Below are 21,101 nucleotides of genomic sequence, written 5' to 3' on the forward strand. Positions count from 1 at the left end.
ATGGATTGGAGCACCGGGGATGGATCGGAGCACCAGGGACGGCCGCCGCTCAGCAGCCATCCAAGACGCAATCGCTCCCGAAACACTCAGAGGTTTCCAGCTCGACGCTGGAGAGGAAACGCCGCAGGGATTTGCGGCAGTTGTAATCCAGGGTGGTGGTGTACACAGTCTTGGCGTGCTTCGGGTAGACGATGGTGGTGCTGGTGAAGCGCTGGGCTTTGTTGCGGGGCTGGAAACGCAGCTCGGCTTTGTAGCTGCGCCACGTGCAGTCGGGGACGCAGACGATGGTTTGGCTGCAGGAGGAAACGCTGAAGCCCACGGGCATGTAGACGTCGTCGATGAAGTGCTTCTCTGAGTCGTATTTCACTGAGGAGGTGTACCTGGAATGGAGAGAGGAGGGGAGAGACGTGGGAGAGCTCTGCTCGTGCAGCTTGTGGGAAATGGAGTATCAGCGCTGCTCCTCAGCTCTACTGCCAGCACTGGGAATCACCTCCCCACCACTGCTGTCATGTCAGAGTGTGGGAAGCCTACAGCCATCCAGTGCCTGAATCTAGAGGGCTGCGTTCACCCTTAGGCTTTGCACAGAAGCATCCCTACTCCGTGCTGTGCTAAGTCCCTACTGTACTCTCTGTTTTCCACTGTCAAGAGTGATCTTTCACCCCCTTTACGCTGTAGCAGCTCTAGGTTGGCCTTCACTCAGTGCAAACAGCCCCACTGGCTCCTTCCCACCTCCAGGCCTGCAGATTTCAGCCCCTCCTGCACCAGGCAGAGGACAATTCCTTCCCCCTAACAAAGAGGTGGCTTCTGTGAAGGTCCTCTCCTGGTTAATGAGTTGAGAGGCAGCATTTAGGAGTAAAAGCAGGGCTGTAAAACACAGGAAGTCTTCCTGGAAAAAAACCATATGGGATTAAAGAGAGGCAGAACACTCCTTCAGTCTGTGCAAATGTCCAGGTCCAGGAATGTACAGCTGCGTGAGCAACAGCTCTGCAAATAAATTAACTTGACTCACACACTGATAAGGCCCAGTTACTCCTTTATGCGCTAGCTCCTTCCAACCAGTGATGGTGTAACACAGTATTTACCTTATTTCCTTTGGTGGTAAAGGGTCAAACTCAACGCCTTCACCAAAGGATAAAGGACACAGTCTTGGAGGGCAGCTGGAGAGAGCAGGGCTGGGAGAGAACGTGGAATTCTGCGAGAAAAGTAAAAGTAACGCCTGTTAAGTCACAGCATCGGCATATTCTGTAGTGCTTCCTGTTATGTGCAGGAGAATCTGCTGGGCAGGATGCTGGGGGTGCAACCCAAGGGCACAGCACCACCCCAAGGAGGTGGGCACGGGACAGCTCTGGAGAGCACAGCGCTCCCTTCGGGAACAGCGCAGGGCACAGGGAAGGCACAGCCCACAGGCTGGCAAGGAATAAACTTCACGTGGCTGCTGTACCACAGCGCCGTCCCAAAAGCATTCAACCAAAGCAGCGACGGTCCTGTGAGGTCCCACACCGGGAAGGACCGACTGCTGCAGCACAGCAGCCCCGTGCCCTCTGCTGGAAGAGCAGTGCCGGGCTCCCCGCCGTCCTCAGGGTCTCCGATCCCCCTCCGGCGCTCAGTCCGTCCCAATTCCACCTCTGCCGTACGAACGCTCGTACCGTAACTTCGCAGTAACGCTCAGGACCGCTTCCCGCAGCCTTGCGCGGACGCTGCCGGCTGGGAGCGCTTTGGCACACCGGCTCCAGTCCCGGCACGGACCCGGGACACCGCGAGCCGTTTTCCGCGGGGCTTTGCGGGGTCACACAACGATCCCAACTCCGACGGGAGACCGAGCTGCCCGGGGCTGGGAGCCGCCAATTCCCTCGGCGCCAGACCCCAGACTGCGGCCTCACCCGCCGTTCCCTCGAGCCGAACCTCCCTCCCTTTTCCCCCCAGACGGACCCGAACGCCCGGGACGTACCGCAGCCGCGGAGACGGACGCGTGGGTTTCGGGTTCCGGCAGTCCGTTGTGCGCGGTTCGCTCCGGACTCCCGGCGGAAAGCGGCCAGTGTGGATGGGCGGGTCCGGGGCTGGGGGGCAGCCCGGAGTCGGGGCTGTCGAGCCCCGCGTCGCCCCGCTTCCTGGCGTCGGGCAGCTCGGGAACTTCGCGCAGGCTGAGCCGCCCCACCATGGCGGCACCCCCAGCCCAGCCCCGCTCCGCGCCCTGCGCCCGGACAGCGGCGGCTAGAGGGGCGTGGCCTATGGGGGCGCGGTCACGAGAATGGGCGTGGTTACAGTCAAATGGGGCGTGGCTTAAGGGGGTGTGACTCACGAGAAGAGGCGTGGTTGGCGTAAAGGGGGGCGTGGCTAAAAATAAAAGGGGGCGGGGCCTACGCGGCGCTCGCAGCCCTCACCGAGCGGTGGGGAGAAGAGCCGTGGGGCGGCCCGATGAGAGTCCGCTGTGCTGAGCCGAGCTGAACGCCCCGCGTGCGCCCGGCTGCAAGGGTGGTGAGGCAGTGGGGAATTGTGAATCAGGTCGGAAAAGACCTCTCAGATCCCCAGGTTCAGCCCCACGGCATCCCACCGTGCCCACTGAGCACAGCCCTCAGTGCCACATCTCCGCTGCTCCTGAGCAGCTCCTGGGATCACAGAATGGCCAGGGTTGGAAGGGATCACAAGGATCATGAAGCTCCAACCCCCTGCCACATGCAGGACCAGCCTCCCTCTTTAATACTAGACCAGGCTGCTCAGGGCCCCATCCAATCTGGCCTTGAACACCTCCAGAGACAGGGCATCCACAGCCTCTCTGGGCAGCCTGTTCTAGTATACCTCACCACTCTCTCTGTAAATAATTTCCCCCTGACACCACACTTCCTTGTGTGCCACTGCAGCACCACTCCTAAGAGCAAATGTTTCCGAATAAACCTGACCCTCCCCTGCGTGACATGAAGCCATCACCTCTCTATCACTGGGAGAATAAATCAACCTCACCTGGCCACAACGAGCAATAAGGTCCCAGAATCAAAGACAGGCTTCAAACAAAGACCCTTCAAACATCACAGAGCTGCCCCCAGCTCCTGCTGCAGAGCTGAAGCCACGCGGCTGCGCTGCCGCCCTCAGCCACATCATTCAGGCAAAGCTGCAGAAGGTGAAAGAGGAAAGCAGGAGAGGCCTTTCCAGCACTCAAAGAGACTAAAGGAAGGGTTTCTGGAAAATCCTAATGAAGTAATTGCGCCGTGTCATCAGATTTGGTGGGGGAATACTCGTGTGGATGGAAAGCAATGCCTGCAGGCAGCCAAAGCAAACAGCCCCGTGCAGGAACACGCTGTCTGGCCTGATGGGCCCAGCACCAGAGAACCCAAAGCCTTAAAAAGAATTCCTTCGCTGCCCCCAAATTGAAAGCAGAGCGGAGCTTTCAGCCGTAGGCGTCTGTGGTTTGCAGTTATGCTGTGCTGGGAACTCCGGATACTTCCTCAAGGAATTTACATTCCTTTGAAGAAATACTATGAGGCTGTTTGTCTTTGCTGGAAAAAAAAAAAGAAAAAAAAAAAAAAAAAAAAAAAAAAAGCAGATGGAAAGAAAAAGGACGTTGAAAAAAATAATTGATTGAAATCTTTGGGGTCTGAGCAAATGTGCTGGACAGGTGTTCGGTTCCTTTTGATTTAAACACATTCCCCAAGAAGAGCAGCAGGAAAGCTGATCGCCTCTTGCTCCAAAACCTCCCATAAAAGCCCTTTATGAAATGAACTGCTGGAGCAGTTTCCGGATGAACGCAATTGTTGTTTCAGAGCTGCTGTGGAGCTCCTGAGCTACGACTGCTCTGCCACTAACCAAGTCAGCATTGTTTACAGCAGGGATGACCTGTGGCATTCCCCCAGCAGCTGCCAGAGGTGTCCCCAGTGCAGCTCCTGCAGTGCTGGGCCCCTCCTGGCTCTTGTTTCTGGGTTTAGCAGCTGAAGCAGAGGGGTCTGAGCAGCTTGAAGTCACCCTGCAGCCCGTGTGCAGGGCTGATAACTTCTTTGCTAGGGTGAAAGTGAAAGGGTTAAGCAGAATTGTAGCTGCTCAATTAAAAGGACACTTGCTGATAGCCTCTCTCTTTAAGCCTCTCATACTGTGTGGATCTATACATCATCACCAATGGCACTGCAAATCTTTTCCCTGTTTGTCCACATTATTTACTTTTTAACTGCCTGCCCCCTGGCTGGGACAAAGCAGATCTGAGACTCTTATCAAGGTCCTCTTTCTATAAAAGACTTTCCACCAGGGCTGGGCTCGCTCAGCATAATCAGTAATCAAACAATAACTGCATTGACAGCGAGCCGGGGGGCCATCCCTGAGGGCTGGTGAAACAAATCAGAAGGATGCTGTGTTATTTGATAACGATGGAAAATTATTTCCAAATGATGGGAAATACCAGGCTGCTCCCGTGGGTGCAGACCACAAATGAGCTGGACACCGAGCTCTGCTCGCAGCCACGCTTGGAAGCAGCAGGAATTGCAGGGATTTGGGAATTGCACAGCCCTGGGAATCAGGTTCTTCTCTGATGGATGATGGTGATGGCACCGAGTCATGCTGGCACCTGGTCGCCACCACCCCAGAACTGATGGCACCAGCTCTCTGCAAAGCAAAAGCTGGCAAAGCCCCAAATCCAACCCCATGTGCTCACACCTGGGAGCTCAGGGCCAGCAGAGCTTCTTTGGCTGAGATCCACGAATGAGCACAGGCAGTAAACCCAGCAGTTCCAGAGAAAAGCAAATGAGGCTCTAATTCTCCAGGCTAATTCTATACCAAGCTCCTAAGCGGGGCTACAGAGGCCAACGAGGTGGGAAAGCCAGGAGGGAGCAGAGCTGCCAGGGAGTCACAGCGATCAGGAGCATGAGCCCCAGCACACAGCACAGTTTTGGGTGAGGAACTGCTGCACTTTGCTGTGTGCAGCTGTACAGAAAGCATCCAGAAGCATCCAGGAACCATTTAATTCAGTGTCACAGTCCAACACACAGCCAGAATTACACCTCGGCCAAAGCACGTTAAAAGTGACACTGTACACAGGAAAAAACCTTCCTTTATTCCCCAGAGAAGTAAATGCCAAAAGCTGACACATATGCATACAGACGTGCCAAACCCCAGAAGTACCCAAAAGTCAGGGGGACAAAATCCTCAAAACTGGAGATAGAAAAATGCAGAGTGGAACTCAAAATATCCAGACCTGTAGCACTCCTCAAGGGCTGAAACTAAAAATCCATTTCTCCTTTTATTTCCTCTTATTTCCAGAATGAAACACAGAGAATGAAACAGGAGAAGCCTTCAGGGAAAGACACATGATGATAACTTGAACATCATCTTTAGCTATTCATAATTCAGTGAGAGAGTCATCCACAGACATAGCGAAAATTTATCTCAAATAAATTATTTCCCCCCTCTGGGAATAATGAATCTCTGCAGCACCACGTTCCCCCCACCCCAACCACTGCATCCAACAACAATAATTCACGTTGTGACTTGAGATAATGTGTCCTTTAAGAAGGGCTGCTCACAATCCCAATGAGCTTTCCAATACCCTTCTTTTGTCACCCGATGTGAAATTAGGAGAAGAAATAAGTGAATAAATGGGTTTGGGGAGATCTGTAATGCTGTCTCTCCTTGTTGCTACCTCCCACTGCAGGATCCTGGCCCGGTGACCCCAAAAACACAGCCAAAAGAGACAGTGTTACCTCACCTGTTGACATGCACCTCACTGCAGGGCTAGGGCGTATGGAGCTGTTAGGAGACACCTGCCTAGTAAGGATCTCCTCTCTGTGGGTTTGTTCTGCTCGAATCCTGTGACCATCTCCTGACTGCTTGGAGCAGGCTGATTTGCTGGCTGTGCAGAAGGAGTACAGGGTTTTACTACGCTGGGCACACATCCTGCCTTCCCACTGTCATCAAATGGGCAGAAGGAAAGGGTGCAGCCCATGCCCCAAAAATACAGCCCCTGCAGGGAATCGCAGCTATGCTGGGAGCTTCTCACTTTCCCCCTGCAGTGAATCTTAGGGGCTGGGTGGACAGAGCTCATATTCCTGCAGTCTGCCTGGCTCCTCCCTCCCAGCTGTGCAGCAATGAGTGCTGATGTCCACAGTGACACATCCATAGGGACCAGTCCCCTACAAATTAAAGTCACAAGACCCAAATTCAATGAAGTTGGGACCCCACCTGGAAGGCATCTGACAGTGCATTCACTCCTCACCTGCAGGACTGTTACATGACATTTTTCCTGCAAATACCTGTGAAGCTTGAGTTAACATAAAGCAGGCACAGCTGGTCTATTGGCCCCAAAGTCCACGTGGGATTCAATTATTTACTGAGTGGGCACACAGTTTCAGAGTCCCAGGAGAAGGGCACAGAGGAGTTCAGGAAGAAATCCAGCATTGGTAGAGAGGAGGTGATGAGTGCCTGCACTGAGCCTCCTCTGGGACACAGCACAGGCAGGGCAGGGATGCTGACACCCCAACAGATCCTACTTGGTGCTGGCATCATGGCTCTGTCCTGGGCCTTTCCAACAATTGCAGTCGAGCTTTCAGATGCCTGAAAGTTGTTAAAGATTATTATTATCATCATCATTGTTTTGTTTCTTTCTGTCCCTCCCAATCCCCAAATAAATAACGAAACAGAGGAGCAGCTCTGCAGCAGGGAGCAAGCAGTAACACCAAGTTCTCAGGCAAAATCCATAGTGATGCAGCAGGAGAGCCTCACTGGGCTGGTAGCTGGGACAAGCACATCATAGCCAGATGCTCTGTGCACCTAAACCCCTTTTGTAGCTGCTGACTTCAAGGTGCCTCTGTTTTCTCCACCACGGTGTCCTGGGTTTCAACCATGCTAAGCTATCTAAGGGCAAACACCGTGGTCAGATTCTCCCTTGGTCTGAATGGAGCAGCAGTGCCACAGCACATGATGGGCAACAGATCACAGGGCATGAGAGCGATGGGACACGGATCTTCCAGCAGCATTCTGTAAATATTAACTCCCAAGAGCTGTGCTCTCCCAGTGCCTGCAGCTAGTCCTGAGCAACAGGTTCCTTTTGCTCAGAGTCTTTTTTTGATGAGTTTCTCCAGTTTCCGTATCCGGGAGGATTCCTGCTCAGGGGTTGGGGTGCTCAGTGAGAGTGAGCTGCTGTTCTCCACCCCAGAAGGAGGTGCTGGGAGGCGCTGGCGGAAAAGCTCCAGCATGCTGCTCTGCTCACTCCTCTTCAGGCCCTGCCACAGCAAAGGGAAGCAATGAGGTTAGATCGAGGAGCAGGCACGTGGGCTGATGACTGCAGGAAAACTCATTTCAAATCTCCTTTGTTCACCCCCCAAACAGCACATCTCTCAGTGACACAGAGACAGCTGAGCTCTGCCCCTTGTATATAGCTTATATAGCTATAAGCACGCTAACCAAACTGAGGAGGTGTTCTTCAGGAGCAACTCTACATGCTTTCATGGTAGAGAGGACACGTTTGCCTTCAAAAATGTCTTTCCCGCTCCCAAATCCCTTTTATTTCTACTGAGAGAGTCACCAATAATCTCAGAGCAGCTCTAGAAACGAGTAGAATTTCTGCAGGACTGTTTCTAACCTTCATGTCCAGTATCTTCTGGAAAGTGTCCGTGCTGCAGTCAGCAAGAAGCTTGATGTAGTTGTCAACAAACACAACTGGGGGCTCATGCGGGGCCATAACCACCTGCCAAGGCAAGAACAGAGGAGCTCAGACAAATTCTAGGAACTAAAGGCAGTGCTGAGTTCAGGCATGAGAGTGACAGCAGGTCTGGTTTCTCATAAAATACAATGTTTAAGGAACAAGTGAGATGTTGCATGTGCCAACAGGTAAATGTGAGCTGAAACGGGTAAATGGGACCAGGCAGCAAGAGTCATGCATGCATGTGCATGGCAACATGTAGGGCAGGAAGAGCACAGGACCAGAATCTTCTCCATCTCTGAAAATGTTTCCATATGTTTCCACTGACCCATCTCACCCCACACTGCATTCTGTCACTGAGACATTTCTTTCTTTTGCTGCACTTCAGACCAATGAAACATCATAGCCATGTACACGCTTATAAATCCTTAATTTACAGCCCTTGTAAAAATCCAGTGCTAAGATGAAAAGCTGGAACTTCAGACACTGCAGCCAGAGAAGAAAGGAAATGGCTCTGCAGGATGTGCACTCCTTGACTCCCTCCTCCGTGCTCACATCTGAGCTTTCTGCAGCTCAGCTGAATTAACATGTTTGTGCCACCCATGGGCTTAATGATCCTCCCACTGAATTAGCTGCACGGGTACAAGCCAGGACTCAGTGCTACACAGTGGCACTGTGTGCAACAGAGGCATCACTTCTAAACCATCTCAGTAATACGGAGGAGAGCCTGTGACCCCTGAGTGCATTACTCCATCCTTTTGACGGAGTGAATTTCTTAGGGAAAAGACTCCTCAATGTACAGTGTAAGCATCAGGGAAAGACTGGATTCTGTGCACAACTGGCAACAACGTTTCCTGCTCCTGTTGGCAATAAAAGGGTATTTTTCTTCAGGCTATTTCTACAAAAATTTAGACTTGCTTTAACGTATTTAATTACACCTCAGTCATTTCATCCCAAAAGCAGAGAATTTCAGAACTGATTTACGAATCCAGAACACAAACTCAGCCATGACATCACCCTGGGTGGGTGAGCAAAGCAACATGGAGAAGCGGCCGAGCACAAAGAGCCCAAATCACTGTCAGAAACATCCTCACAGTGTGGTCAGCGAGCAGGGGACAAACCCACTGCCCAGCACAACTGCAGAGCTCCCTTGGCTTCTCCTGGGCTCAGACCTACCTTCTTGCTGCATAAAGACAATGAGGGGGAAGGGGAAGCAGGGGAGATTGCTTTGCTCGTTACTTTTTATGAAGACAACACACAGCTTTTGGGTCATTTTCCAGGCACCAGGTCTGGAAAATGAAAAAGGGCTCTGGTGAATACAGTAACCCAGACATGTTTGCACTGGCTGTTGCACTAGACAGTAAACAGGTGACTCAAGCACAGCTTGGCTCCCCTGTGGGATGAAGTCTGCACAAAGGCCTGGAGTAACCTGAACTGGAGGGTCTGCCCTAAGACAGACACTCACGGATGTCAGCTCTGATTTTCACACCCTCCCAGGGGAACCCGCTTGCCTCAGCTCTCCCAGTAAGCAGAACCTGAGCACTCAGCTATCTTGAAAAATGAGGACAAAACCCCAAATGTGGTGATAAAAGAGAAGCAGCAGCAAAACCAAGGCCAACGAGCCAGGTTTCTGCAGCAGCTGGCAGCACACCCATACAAGCACGCATACATTCACGTGCAATCTGCAGTGCTGTGTTCAGAGCAAGGGCCCCCTGGAATTTGCTTGCTTGGATTCCCAGGCCAGCAGTCTGGCTGGCAGGTTATCAAAAGCCTTGAGTTACCTTCAGGATCATTTCAGCCCGCGTCATGCCTTTCACCACTATCCTCGTGTAGCTGGCAGGAGCCTTTCTCACCACTTGGGACCCGATGGAGGGCAGATCCAGGAGGACCATCTTCAGAGAGTGAGTGTCCAGCAGCAGCTGCAATAGTTAATCACACCCTGTTACGTGGGTCCCTTCCACACAGCTCCATTAGCTGCTATAATCCAACACGCCAAAAGTTTAATACTTCTCACGCTGAAAGCATCCTGGTAATGGGACTGCAGGGACAGGAGGGGCTGACCCATGTAATGGCACTTCAAGGAGACAAGATCACCCACAGCTATTTATCAGCACCAGCTGTTGGCTCTAACAGCACTGCTCTGTGGCCTTGGGGCAGCCCAGCACCTGGCACACACAGCCTGCATTCCTCCCTCCTCTTCCTTCTGACAGTATGAACTGAGAACTATAAACAGTACAAACAATCCTGATTACCTGTAGCTGGATCATTATTTAAATACCAAGGTCAAATGAATTACCAACATGCTTCCTCTTGCAGCTAACAAGCAATTACATCAAGTTTTCTGCATTTACTCAACCAATTGTTTTTCCACGTTAAAAAAGAATTACAACACAACATCTCTACCCTAAGAACTGCACAACATCCTGTGCTGACTGCAGCTCTCAGCCTGCTGCATGGTGGTTTTCAGCAGCCCAGAAGCAAGCAGCAGCCTCTGTGTTCAGCACTGACTGCTCAGCCCCTGCCTGACAATCCAGTCCTATGGGTTAGGATGTCACCAAGTGAAATTAACCCCAATACTGCACTCTTCCCATACGTCTAAAGAGGTGGAGGTCAGAAACTGCAGGAGATGAACTGATGTTATCAGTACGGTTCTGGGAAGCCAGGAAACCACAGCACAAAGGGGCACTTCTGTGCACAGCAGAGCTGCTGAGCCCGGTGCTGTGTCAGGCTGTCCCTCAGAGCAGGATTCCTGCAGATCCTAACAGACCCCATGAATTTTTTTCCTGGCTGAGGAATTCTCCTTTCCATGTAGACTTCTTCGTGCTCACTTACATGGAAAGGAAACCATTCTGCCTTAAGGCTCCCCAGCACCTGTTGCCTAGTAAGACTCCAAACTCCCACCAAGTTCAGGTTTGGCAATTTTGGGAACAAAATAGAAAAAACATCCCACTTTGTGACCATGACCCCAATCTCCTGGCACAGTTCTGAGGAAAGGAAGATGATGGCCATTCTTACATAGTAGGAAAATCATAGGAGGCAAAAATCTGTTTGTACTCCCTGTTGGCCAGGACACAAACTCTGTCACCAGCCCTTTGGCTCCTTCAGCTTCATTTCCTCCCAGCAGAAGGGGCCAGCACCTGGGGCCAGTGGGCAAAGCCCCTGCAGGACATGGCATCCTTCTGCTTGATGGCTGAGCAGGCACTGAGTGTACACGAATTCTGCCCCTTTTACCAACATCTGTATGGACTTCTTGAATACAGAAATGGTGAAATACTACTTAGAACACAACTACTACTACTTACCTGTTCTGCTCCCACCATGCTGATAGGCTTGCACTTAAAGAGGTGGTTGATGAACTTGGGAATGAAAGAGCTGCAAAGAAGAGACACAGAATGACAGTTAATGTCAGTATTTGGATCACGTGGGATGCTGGGCCAACAAAGCATGCAGGACCACAACAGCACCTGGCTTTCCACAAATGCACAGTAGGTGCATGGCTCTCTAGCTGACTCTAGGCACGTTAAGAATAATAAATAGAAATTAATTATTCTGCTTTACTCCACGATGATCTTTAAGTTAAGAATCTGCACATAAATGAACTGCTGTAAATTACATATGAAGTACTACAGCACAAGTTGAAGAACAAGAAAACCAACTATGGTACATTCTACACACCAGGATTAGTACAGCTATTCATGGACATGGAGTGGAAGCATCTAGATTGTATCCAGAACTGACATTTTATCGCACACAGTAATTCCACAACACATATATTACAAACTGAACTTGAGATCCAGCCATGGCTGGAGGTCTGCAGGGACACACGCAGGACAGCATCCCTCCAGAGAGCTTCCAGCCAACTGAGCCAGGACAACACATTCTCCTGTTTTGCTATTTTTCAGACTCAGGAAGATGCTCAAGGTACATACACTCAATAGCAGAGAATTTGGTAAAGCTGGAAGCCAAGCCCAATATCCACCACGTTGCACAAAGCATCCCAGAATTTTGGTTTTGGCTTTTTGCTTCTTTTTAGCAGGCTTTGTGGTAGCTTCGTGCTCCAGTGGCAAAACAGCAGAAGATAAGGGCCCTCATCAGCTGGATGCAGCTCACGTTATTTCCAGGGCCTTGTCCCAACATGAGGCAATTCTTCAGTTTCAGCATCTCTGTCCTTAGGTCTCACAGTTGGGTCTGTTTTCTGAATGAGGCGCTGCTTTTGGTGATGATGTGAATTCAGTGTGGTTTCCCCCTCCCATCTGTCAAGCTATTTTTTCCCTTCCAATGAACAAAAGAGCACCGTCAGCGTCTTGTTTGTCCTGACACCTGTTCTCCAAGCCAGGACTTTTATTTTTCACCCTTCCTCATGAACAAATGACAAAAGCATAACTCAGGCATAGAACATGCCAAGCTGCTGAGCACAGAGCACGAAATGGCTCAAGGAAGAGCCTTCCCAAGCAAAATCTCCTTCCCTTTCCCTTCACTCAGACACAGCTGTGACCTCTCACTGAATCATCCTTTCCTGGAGAGGCATCAAGTAGAACAAGTTCAAACCATTGCTGAGAACCAGCTACTGGGCTGCCCTAAACAACACTGAATTTGGCCACTGGAGAAACAGCCTTGGCAATAGAATGTAAATAAGGGGAGAAAAACAAGCCCTGCCTCCTCCTGTAATAAAGCACTTAGAGATAGCTCAGGAGGTAGGTTATACCTTAGAAGGCCATTTTTCAGGTGTGTGAATGATTCCCAGAAAGCAATTAGTGAGTGCTGAGCACAGCTGGAGCTCAGGCAATGCCACCAGCTCCGGGTGCAGCAGTGTGTCCAAGGGGAAGAGCACAGGAGGTCCCTGTACCTTTGATCTGCATGTGGGTCCAATGCTCTGGCTCTCTGTAAGGTCAGACATGGAGCTGATGCTCACATTGTGCATGAGAAACTTTTTAGCACCGTATAACCACGTGGTATCTCACAGCCAGCACTCTGCCTCACATAAAACCATTCCCAGGCCTTTTAGGATGGCCACCCACAATCAGTGCAGAAGGAGAAAGCGACCTTCCATCCCTGCATGCCTGTTATTTCATGCTGTCTTATTGGAAACAGCTTTTCAGCTCTAGCAGGACAGACGAGACAAACCATGAGATTCAAGGGCTGCTCTGTTTTTTTAGGGTTTTTTTTTTTTCCTTTTTCTTTTTAAGAGCAGTTGCCCTTAAGTGAAAAAAAAAAAAAGAAAAAATCACTCAACTTTCTTGTGTAGGACACAGAGTTTGGCTCTTGGAAGCAAACCCAATGTGAGCGATACGTGCACGTTCGGCAGTGAGTGCTCAGCACACAGTTTTGTGCTCTGAACGCCTTTAACTCCCTGCACATCCACAGAGCTCCACTGGATGCCAGAAATCATTTGCAGCTTCGGCTGTAAAACCAGCTCCATCGAAGCAGACAAGTCCCTCGTGGAACAATAAAGCAGACGAGGAACCTAAAGCACAGAAAGCACAGCATGCGAGAGGCTCCCATCCGATGGGAGAGGCTCAGCCTGTGTTTTCCCAATCCCCCACGCTGATGTGCTGAGCAGGGCAGGCAGGCAGATGAGCAATGATGGGATGTCATCCCAAGCATCCCGGTGTCACTGCGTCACCGCAGCGCTGCACTACGCCGTGCCCAGCCCTTGTGGACTCGCCCAGGCTGAGCTCAGCATTCTGCTTCCAAACCAACAGAGCTCCTCGCTGCAGCCCTCCTCCATGTAACCCCCAGGGCCCGCTGCTGCACGCCTCTCACTAATTCAGGGCAGTGAGGGTTGCACATGGGTCAAAACAAAGCGAAAATGACAGATGAGATTAGAGGATTGATGCAATTCCTGACGGTAATTCTTCTCCTTCCAGACTTGGCTCACATCTCTCTTTTAAATTTGGTGACTTTAGCTGCCTTCTCCCCCGTGGTCCTGTAACTCAACCCCAGCCCTTGATGCAATCCATTAGAGCAGAGAGTGGCTGGCAGGTCACAGAGATGCAGGCATTAACATATAGAAGGCAGCTTTCTGTGGTGTTCCATGGAATAAGCTCTGATGAAGGCACACACTTCAGATCTGGACTCCTCTCGTATGTGAGACTGAGGTATTTTATGCAGAGCTTACAGGGTATGTGCTTAGCAATAAAGTTAAAAGGGAGACAACTAAGCTGAGGTATTATGAGTGTGCTGTGAACAGCTGAGTAAATTTTTTTCCTATTATTATTTATCACTATGTGAGCAATATAAAATTCAAGCATAACCACATAAAAGGCTTAAGTGCAATACATTTTCACTGGGACAGCTTTTCAAACAGTGATTATGGCCAATGTCATAATATGATTTATCAGTAACTGCTCCTTAATGCAAACTAATGAGTACCCAGAGATAGAAAGGGGGAATGAAACGCTGAGGCCAGCCTCCCCGCTGCGAAAGTTAATGGTTCTCAGGAGAGCCTACTGCAGCTTTTCCTGCTGAAGCAGGAACTGGAGCACTGCTCTCAAATCCACACAGTAACTGCCAGGCCATACGGTTTATTTCAGGATGATTAGCTTATTATGGTTGAATGAAATGTGAAAGATTTTAAAGGGAGACACATGATATGTATGGTGCTGCTCCCAAGGCTCTACCAGGATAGCCACGTGCAGCTACAACTGACCATGTCCTCCTGTGCCTTTTCCCTGGGGCATTGGATGCAGAGCTCAAATGGCCTCAGGCAAGCAAGCAAGAGTTGAAAACATCTTCCCAGAGAACTGAATTTTGGTTTTGGACACATAGCTTCAAAGCTTGGATTTCCAGAAGTGCTGGAGAACGACACCCTCAGCCCTGAATACAAAGGCAAGAGGAAATTTCTGTCTCGTTTTCCAGTTACTTTCACAGTATCAAACAATTTGCCTGGAAAACACTCAGATATTTGCATTTAGGGCGTTATGATGTTTCCAGACCTTTCTTGAGATAAGAAATTGAACTATCTTTTAGTTTTGCCAGCAGCTGCAGGTGTTTGCTGCCCTACCCCATGTGCCTGGATGGGGTAGACCTGGATTGGTCTTCACCCAAGCACTGCCTGCACATTAGGAAGCAAACAATGGTCACGTACTGACAGACTGGTGAAAAGCAGAGGAATTCTGTGCCACGCTGGTAACTTACTTTGCAAACTTTATACAGAACTGAGTGAAATACTTTCTGGTGGATGCCAGGTTGTCACGGATGATGGGGACGTTCTGCTTGATGTGGAGAATCACTGAGGTGACATAAGGACTCTGGTCACCAACATGTTCCACGTTTTGCCACTGCATCTGCACAAAGAGGAGATAACAAACAAGCAGTTTAACTCACCAGGATTCAAGCAATACATAAGGAAAACTGTACAAGCTTCCTGCAGAAGGATCTCTGAGGAATTATCAAGAGACTGTCTCTGCAATTCACCACCACCGAGGTCATATCCCTTGTCAGTGGATTGACTGAGCAAAACCAGAACAAAATGCAAAGAAGGAAGACCCAGAACGGCCCTTTTTGCACCAGAACAGAAAGACTATGGCTGGTAATGGGAAACACCAGCATTAAAAGAGGTTTTTGGAGCACCCTAGGCTGCCTTAATATTTAACAGCTCCCAGTTTTTTGGGATGAAGTGCCCATATAAATCCTTATTACAAGCATTTGAGAAAATAACTGCAAGCTTGCAAAGTCCGGATTCCTGCACGGCAGCCAAGGCTTTAATATTGGAGAGACCGATGACAGATAGGTGGAGGAGGTAGAAATGAAGTCCAAAACACTCTAAAGCAATGCAGCTCACACTGAAATACTTTCAGTGTACCAGCTGGGATGCCAACTTCAGCTCAGCCCAAGCACACAAAGAAAAGAAAAAAAAAATTACTCAAGCTCTCATTTTGTTTTCATTTACTGTCAGCAGAAACACAACAGACCATCCCCTGTCAGCCAGATGTGTGACTCTGTTGGCTTTCTCAGAGCTCTGTGAAAAAAACATGAGCAGCACACACAGCATGAGGCGCTAGGAAAAAAGAAGCGCTTGGGTTGGACCACGATGGCCCTGGCAAAACATCTGCGTACAAAACTGAGTCCCAATGAGGAACACAAGCAAAGTGCTCCCAGCACGGCTGCTGTTCATGCACCCTGCAGCAGCTTCATGGAGCTCGCTGAGAGATGCAGCTCCTCGTGCTGGAGGTGGAACAGGAGGAAGATGTGACAACCAGGACAGATGCAGAAGGTGACTGTTTTTTCTTTCGACTGGGCATTTGTTCTTAAATATTCCTCCTCGAGTTCTCAATTTTGCATGTAAAGGGTTTTTTCGTCCTGTTTTTAATTTAATTACAGCTCCTCTGTCCCCCAGTTGATTCAATCTCATCCAAACAACATGCAGCAGCAGTGAGTTAACAGGCAAAAGAAGCCAAATTCTTTACAAAACCACAGTGTCTGACAGTCTGCACGCATCCTACCAAGGCTGTCCTTATGTACAACCAACAACCCAGACTGCTCATCTCCCAGGAGCTGCATATTCAGAAGGGATATTTCTCCTGTCACCTGCTCTACAGGCTGTAATTCCTCCTTTTCTCTGGAAGGCTGCTCAGCAGGCAACTGCTTCATAGAAACTCAGGTTGGAAAAGACCTCTCAGAGCCCCAGGGCCAACCCCAACCCACCCCACTGACCATGTCCCCTCACTCCATATCCCCAAAGATCTGGAAGACCTCGAGGGATGGGGACATCCCCACTCCCTGGGCAGCTGTGCCACTGCAGCACCACTCTGAGAAGAAACACTTCCTAACATCCAACTCCTGAAGAAAATACTCAGGATTTGGGCATTCTCAGTGCTGGCTCTTCTCAACAGACAGCAGTCCTAGATGAACATTCCCATCTGTAGGAATGGCCAAAAAGTGGGAAGGGACTGCTGAGCTGACTTACTACAACAACAACAGAGTAATCTTTTTCATTTTGTTGGTTTTCACTCCAAAAGCAATACTTCACAACCGAGACTTTAAAGCACAGACAGTAAAAATAGCCCTTTTTGTGTGTATTTCACCAGCAAAAAAAAAAAAACCAGTAGCTGCAATGCAAGAAATCATACACATACTGAAAAGTCATCAAAAGAAATATGAGCCCAACTCTTCTGGTAAAGCTTTGTTCCTGACATTTTCAATTTATGCCTCTTTTTCCCCCACCGTATGTTTTTTCTTGGGATATCCACATAGTTTACATACACTAGCTGAAAATCACTCAGAGGATGAGAGCAGAGGAACCAGCAGATCCTGTGTCTGCAGCAAAACGGGTCATACTGTGGATTCATTGGGGATGAACCACATCTCCCTTGCAGCATCCCACTGCCAGCTCAGCATTCCTGGGCACAGGGAGCACCCACAGCCCCGGATCAGTGCACAAGGAGGGAGCAAAGTGAAGGCAGGGGGCAGGGAGCACTTGGATCCTGGCTCCAACATGCTCGTGCTGACTTTAATTAGCAGCTGGCAGCTCTGATTGCTCTGCTCTTGGGTTTTCCTCGTACGACATTGGAGATGTTAAAGCTGTGCTTTTAAAGGCTTGCTGCTGTCCATTCAATTGTAAGGAAGTGGGAAATTACAGCTGTGCCAAAAGGTTTTCAGCAAAATCTAAAAGCAGCAAGCGATCTACTTGAGTCACTAAAATATTCCCCAGTCCCTGTTCTGCATGCAGTTTTACATATAAATCGATGTTTAATTCAGCAAATAAACGAAACCTTATCCAGCGCAACCCATAAGCTTAATTGGGGCAAAAATACCTCATGCAGATTAGCTGCTTCTCATCCCAACAATTAAAAAAGCACACCAGGTAATTAAATGCCACAACACGTTCACAGCGCTTTGTTATCCACAAGAAGTACTGTGTGGCAGCAAGCCATTTCTTGGCAGAATTTCCATCATCTATTCACAAACGTCCATCAGATTCAAAGAAAGGATCAGCACTGTTCAGCCCTGGCCATCAGGGCTGGACATCAGAGCGAAATAAATGAGGAGGAACTGAACAGTGGGAGAGCCCTAATGGAGCAGCAGCCTTGAGATAGACACATCTTCACGTACAGAAACCTGGAACGGGTCAGCCCAGCAGCTCTTAGTACAGACTGAGATTTTAAGCTTCCAAATATTAAATGTTAAAGAGAGGGAAGAAGGGGGTGAGGGAAAAACTCTTGCACCAAACCCAGCTCTAGTAAAACTTGAATAAAGCGAATAGCGGAATGCGTGCACAAGTGACAAGTATTTATTTAGTTAATTTTATAGCACTTCACTTGTTTATAAATCATCAGTCCCATCACATATGCTGCATCTTACTATTTTTCCAAAGACAAAAATAAATGGCTCACCAGCTGCTGCTTTCCCAAGGCTGTGGTTTACTTGGGTATAAACAGAGCCGAGTGATTCCAGCTCTGCTATGCTGGCTGGGTTCAGGAGGATCTAAGGAACTGTCATGGCAAAGAAGCGACACCTGAAGCACTGAGCCCTTCCTAATGGTGTTACTTTACTGGAGCAAAAATCCCCTTTCTGTGGGGGACTTGTGCAAGCTCTCTTGCTAGCTGCATTCCATTTCCAATATTAGCTGGGGGTGGTGAGGCTGGTGACAGCTGGACTGTATCATAAAGAAAAAGTGAGTAAAATTCAAGGCACGATCCTACCAAAATGGAGATCTACATTTAATATTTCTGCTTTAAAAACAAAAATAGTTCAATTCACTTTTGTTGTCTTCACCTTTGTCCAGAGCCCTCTGGGTTTTCACAATACTTTGGCAAGAAAACACAGCTCTGCATTTCAAACACATAAAAGCCAACAGCATAACTGCAATCAAAGCCTTCAGCTCAGCTCATGTGGGCCTCTCTAGGAATGGCTCCATACATCCTCAGGAGGAGCACAGAAGCAATAGGGCTCGATATCCCAATTCCACATTACTCTCTGACTGCCTCCACCTAACAGCCACAAACCAGCAGCCAAGTGAAACTTCTCCTCAAAGAATACAAGCAAGGCAGCAAATGGAGAATGGAGATTTGAAATTTCATGCTAAAAAAAGTTCTCTACATCTTGAGGACTCTCATTAGCATTAGCACTGGGGAGTCTGAGGTAGATACACAAAGTATTCAGTTGTTTGTGTGTTTAAAGAGCTGCAAAAGAATGAAAGCTCCAACATGAATTTTAGGTTTTGGAGTGAAAGATATGTTTATAGCTACAGTAATTGCTGCTCCAAGAAGCAATCAACATATGGATAAGACTCAGAGTAAAGAATGAAATCAAGCAATCACAGCAAACAAGACCTCTAAGTAAATGATGTGCATGTTAAGGTTACCTCTCCCCAGGCAAATCCACCCTTACCTTGCTCATAGCAGTCAGGGCAGGGTCACAGGCTGCGTCCAAGTCCTGCACTAGCAGCTGTATGCTGTTGGAAATCACACTGGAGAAAGAATCAAGCATAAGTTTTAGGATAGAATTCAGTGTCAGAACTGGTTTCTTTGGCTGTGGAAGGAAGAAAACTTACTAGATGAACTTGGCATTATGTTGTGAATTTACATGGCTATAACTTGTACTGAAAAGAACCCAGGAAAATCTGCACGTTGTTCATCAGGAGCTGCATAAGAGAGGACATTTTTATAGCTGACCGAAAGGTTGCAAATGGGGAGAGAAACCTATTTGACTACATTTTAAACTAAACACACCTCCTGTAAAGCAGCAAATGTGTTGTAAATGCAATGCATCACAACACACCATGAGAGATTTGATGCTGGTTATGCTGGAAGCCACTCGAAACCTTCACTCCAGACAGCATAGAGCAGTACTTCAGCAGCAGGGAATGAAACCCATACAATTCCAGGCAGATACACAGGAGTTTGCAGTGAGGGAAGCCCAGGCCATAAGCAAGCAGCCTGCGTTCTAACAGACCTACAGAGTTCAGGAGTTCAAAGGGACTCTAAAGGCCACCCATAGCCTCACAACAGAGCAGGGCACAGATTTAAGTGACAGCAATTTTCCCTCAGTTGAGCTTCAAGAAGAGCCTCCCCCCAGAAATGCTTACCTACCACAGAGGTAAAAACCTCCCAGCCCATTGCTGTAAAAGTGTTTGGTGGTAGCTCCACACTGTCTGTGATGAAATAAACCCTTCCTAGGGTACGTAAGCAGCAACATTTTATTTTCTTTATGACCCTGAGTAACAGGATGTCAAATCTCAGGAGAAACAACTTGTTTGATGTTGAAGGAGCAAACGCCAAAGCGAGTTTTATAGCTATGACTTAAACTGACAGCAGACTGAACAAAGTGCTCTCCTCTGGAACAGACTGAACCTCAATTAAAAGGTCTTTGCTACAAGATATATCACATCAGGCCTGACAGTTTAACTTTAAAGATGTCTTAAAACAGCAAATACAAGCTACACATTAAAGCAGTCTCCAAAACATGCGGTATTAGCTGCCTAGGACCAACTTCATTGCATGGCAGCCACTGCTGAAACTGAGCAGTGACACAAAATATCTCCTGACAGGTCACAGGGAAATGCAGAACTCACTCTTGCCTTGCTCACGATAGGAAAAATCCCATTGCACGGTGTTATTTTATTTCTACTCCCAGTTACCTTGCTTGCTTTGGCTTAGAGGACATAGCAGCCCTATTTTGCAGTCAAGGATTCACTCTTAAAAAGGTCTGAGAATTATCTAGAGGAAAGGGAGTGTGCAGCATGGAGCGGAGCCCAGCACCACATGAAAAACCTGGATGGAGATTCAGTGAATCCTGCCCACTGGAGTGAGACAAGAGCTATCACAGGAAGGAAGTCTTCTGAAACAAACATAATCTTGCTGCTATCCGGGCTGAATCTTAGATTAAGGGAGAACTGGCAATCCGGATTATTTCCCCATCTTTGCCAAGGTTTTCTTTTATCTGATATGAGGCAAAACAATTTTTTTTTTTTGCCTCAATTTACTTCTCTCAAAAAGTATTCTATATGTTGATGGTAGTGGAGAGCAAATGATGCTAGAGGAGAATATTTTTAGCATCATTACATGAAAAGTTATTTTAATGAATGATAATCTTCTCTCAATTACAATCCCTGAATGTAAGATTGAATCAGTCTTTTATGTCATCTGAAACGGGGTTTGATCATACTGACAAGGCTGCTGATTAACAGTGGGAAGTTAAAGCAGGAAGGAATGTACTGAAATAGCTTCCTTTTCTGAAATGTAACAGCTACCTCACAGAGCTGCCAAGATGCAAATGATGTTTCAACTGGAAACTCACTATTTCCTCTCCTCTTTCCACTGCTCTCGTTCCTTTGGCTAGGATGATGAGGAACAACTACATCTGATGTCTGTACTACTGCAGACCATTCCTTCTCTGGACCATTCCTTCACCAAGGAAATGCCTATACCTAGACTGCATATCTGAGTGGGTCCTATGACACTGGGATTTTTGGGTTAAACTACTCCAGCACCATCTGGCTGACAAATGAGGATGTTTGACATAGGGAGGGAGGATGCATCTGCTC

General features: G+C 48.5%; 2 protein-coding genes across 3 annotated transcripts in view; both read right to left on the reverse strand.

The window, feature by feature from the left end:
- RFLNB (refilin B) overlaps nucleotides 1-2,158 on the reverse strand; it is a 3,540-nt gene extending 1,382 nt beyond the window's left edge. Inside the window, exons 1-3 of one of the 2 annotated variants that reach the window (XM_042830087.1) lie at nucleotides 1,949-2,158; nucleotides 1,083-1,192; nucleotides 40-380 (exon numbers count right to left, since the gene is read on the reverse strand). In XM_042830087.1, coding sequence (XP_042686021.1) covers nucleotides 50-380; nucleotides 1,083-1,192; nucleotides 1,949-2,158 — 651 coding nt within the window. In that variant the 3' untranslated portion in view covers nucleotides 40-49. Of the gene's footprint in view, nucleotides 1-25; nucleotides 381-1,082; nucleotides 1,193-1,948 lie in introns of both variants that reach the window. The other variant, XM_042830086.1, reaches the window with a different exon arrangement.
- Nucleotides 2,159-5,205: 3,047 nt separating this feature from the next.
- The window catches only part of VPS53 (VPS53 subunit of GARP complex), a 49,373-nt gene continuing 33,477 nt past the window's right edge, over nucleotides 5,206-21,101 (reverse strand). Inside the window, exons 17-22 of the mRNA XM_042830049.1 lie at nucleotides 18,947-19,025; nucleotides 14,753-14,901; nucleotides 10,918-10,987; nucleotides 9,397-9,534; nucleotides 7,556-7,660; nucleotides 5,206-7,196 (exon numbers count right to left, since the gene is read on the reverse strand). Of these exons, the coding sequence (XP_042685983.1) occupies nucleotides 7,026-7,196; nucleotides 7,556-7,660; nucleotides 9,397-9,534; nucleotides 10,918-10,987; nucleotides 14,753-14,901; nucleotides 18,947-19,025 (712 nt within the window). The 3' untranslated portion in view covers nucleotides 5,206-7,025. The remainder of the gene's footprint in view (nucleotides 7,197-7,555; nucleotides 7,661-9,396; nucleotides 9,535-10,917; nucleotides 10,988-14,752; nucleotides 14,902-18,946; nucleotides 19,026-21,101) is intronic.

This window comes from Centrocercus urophasianus, unplaced genomic scaffold (genome assembly GCF_019232065.1).
Source record: "Centrocercus urophasianus isolate 14NV4802_14NV808 unplaced genomic scaffold, USGS_Curo_1.0 seq_33, whole genome shotgun sequence".
Lineage (NCBI taxonomy): Eukaryota > Metazoa > Chordata > Aves > Galliformes > Phasianidae > Centrocercus > Centrocercus urophasianus.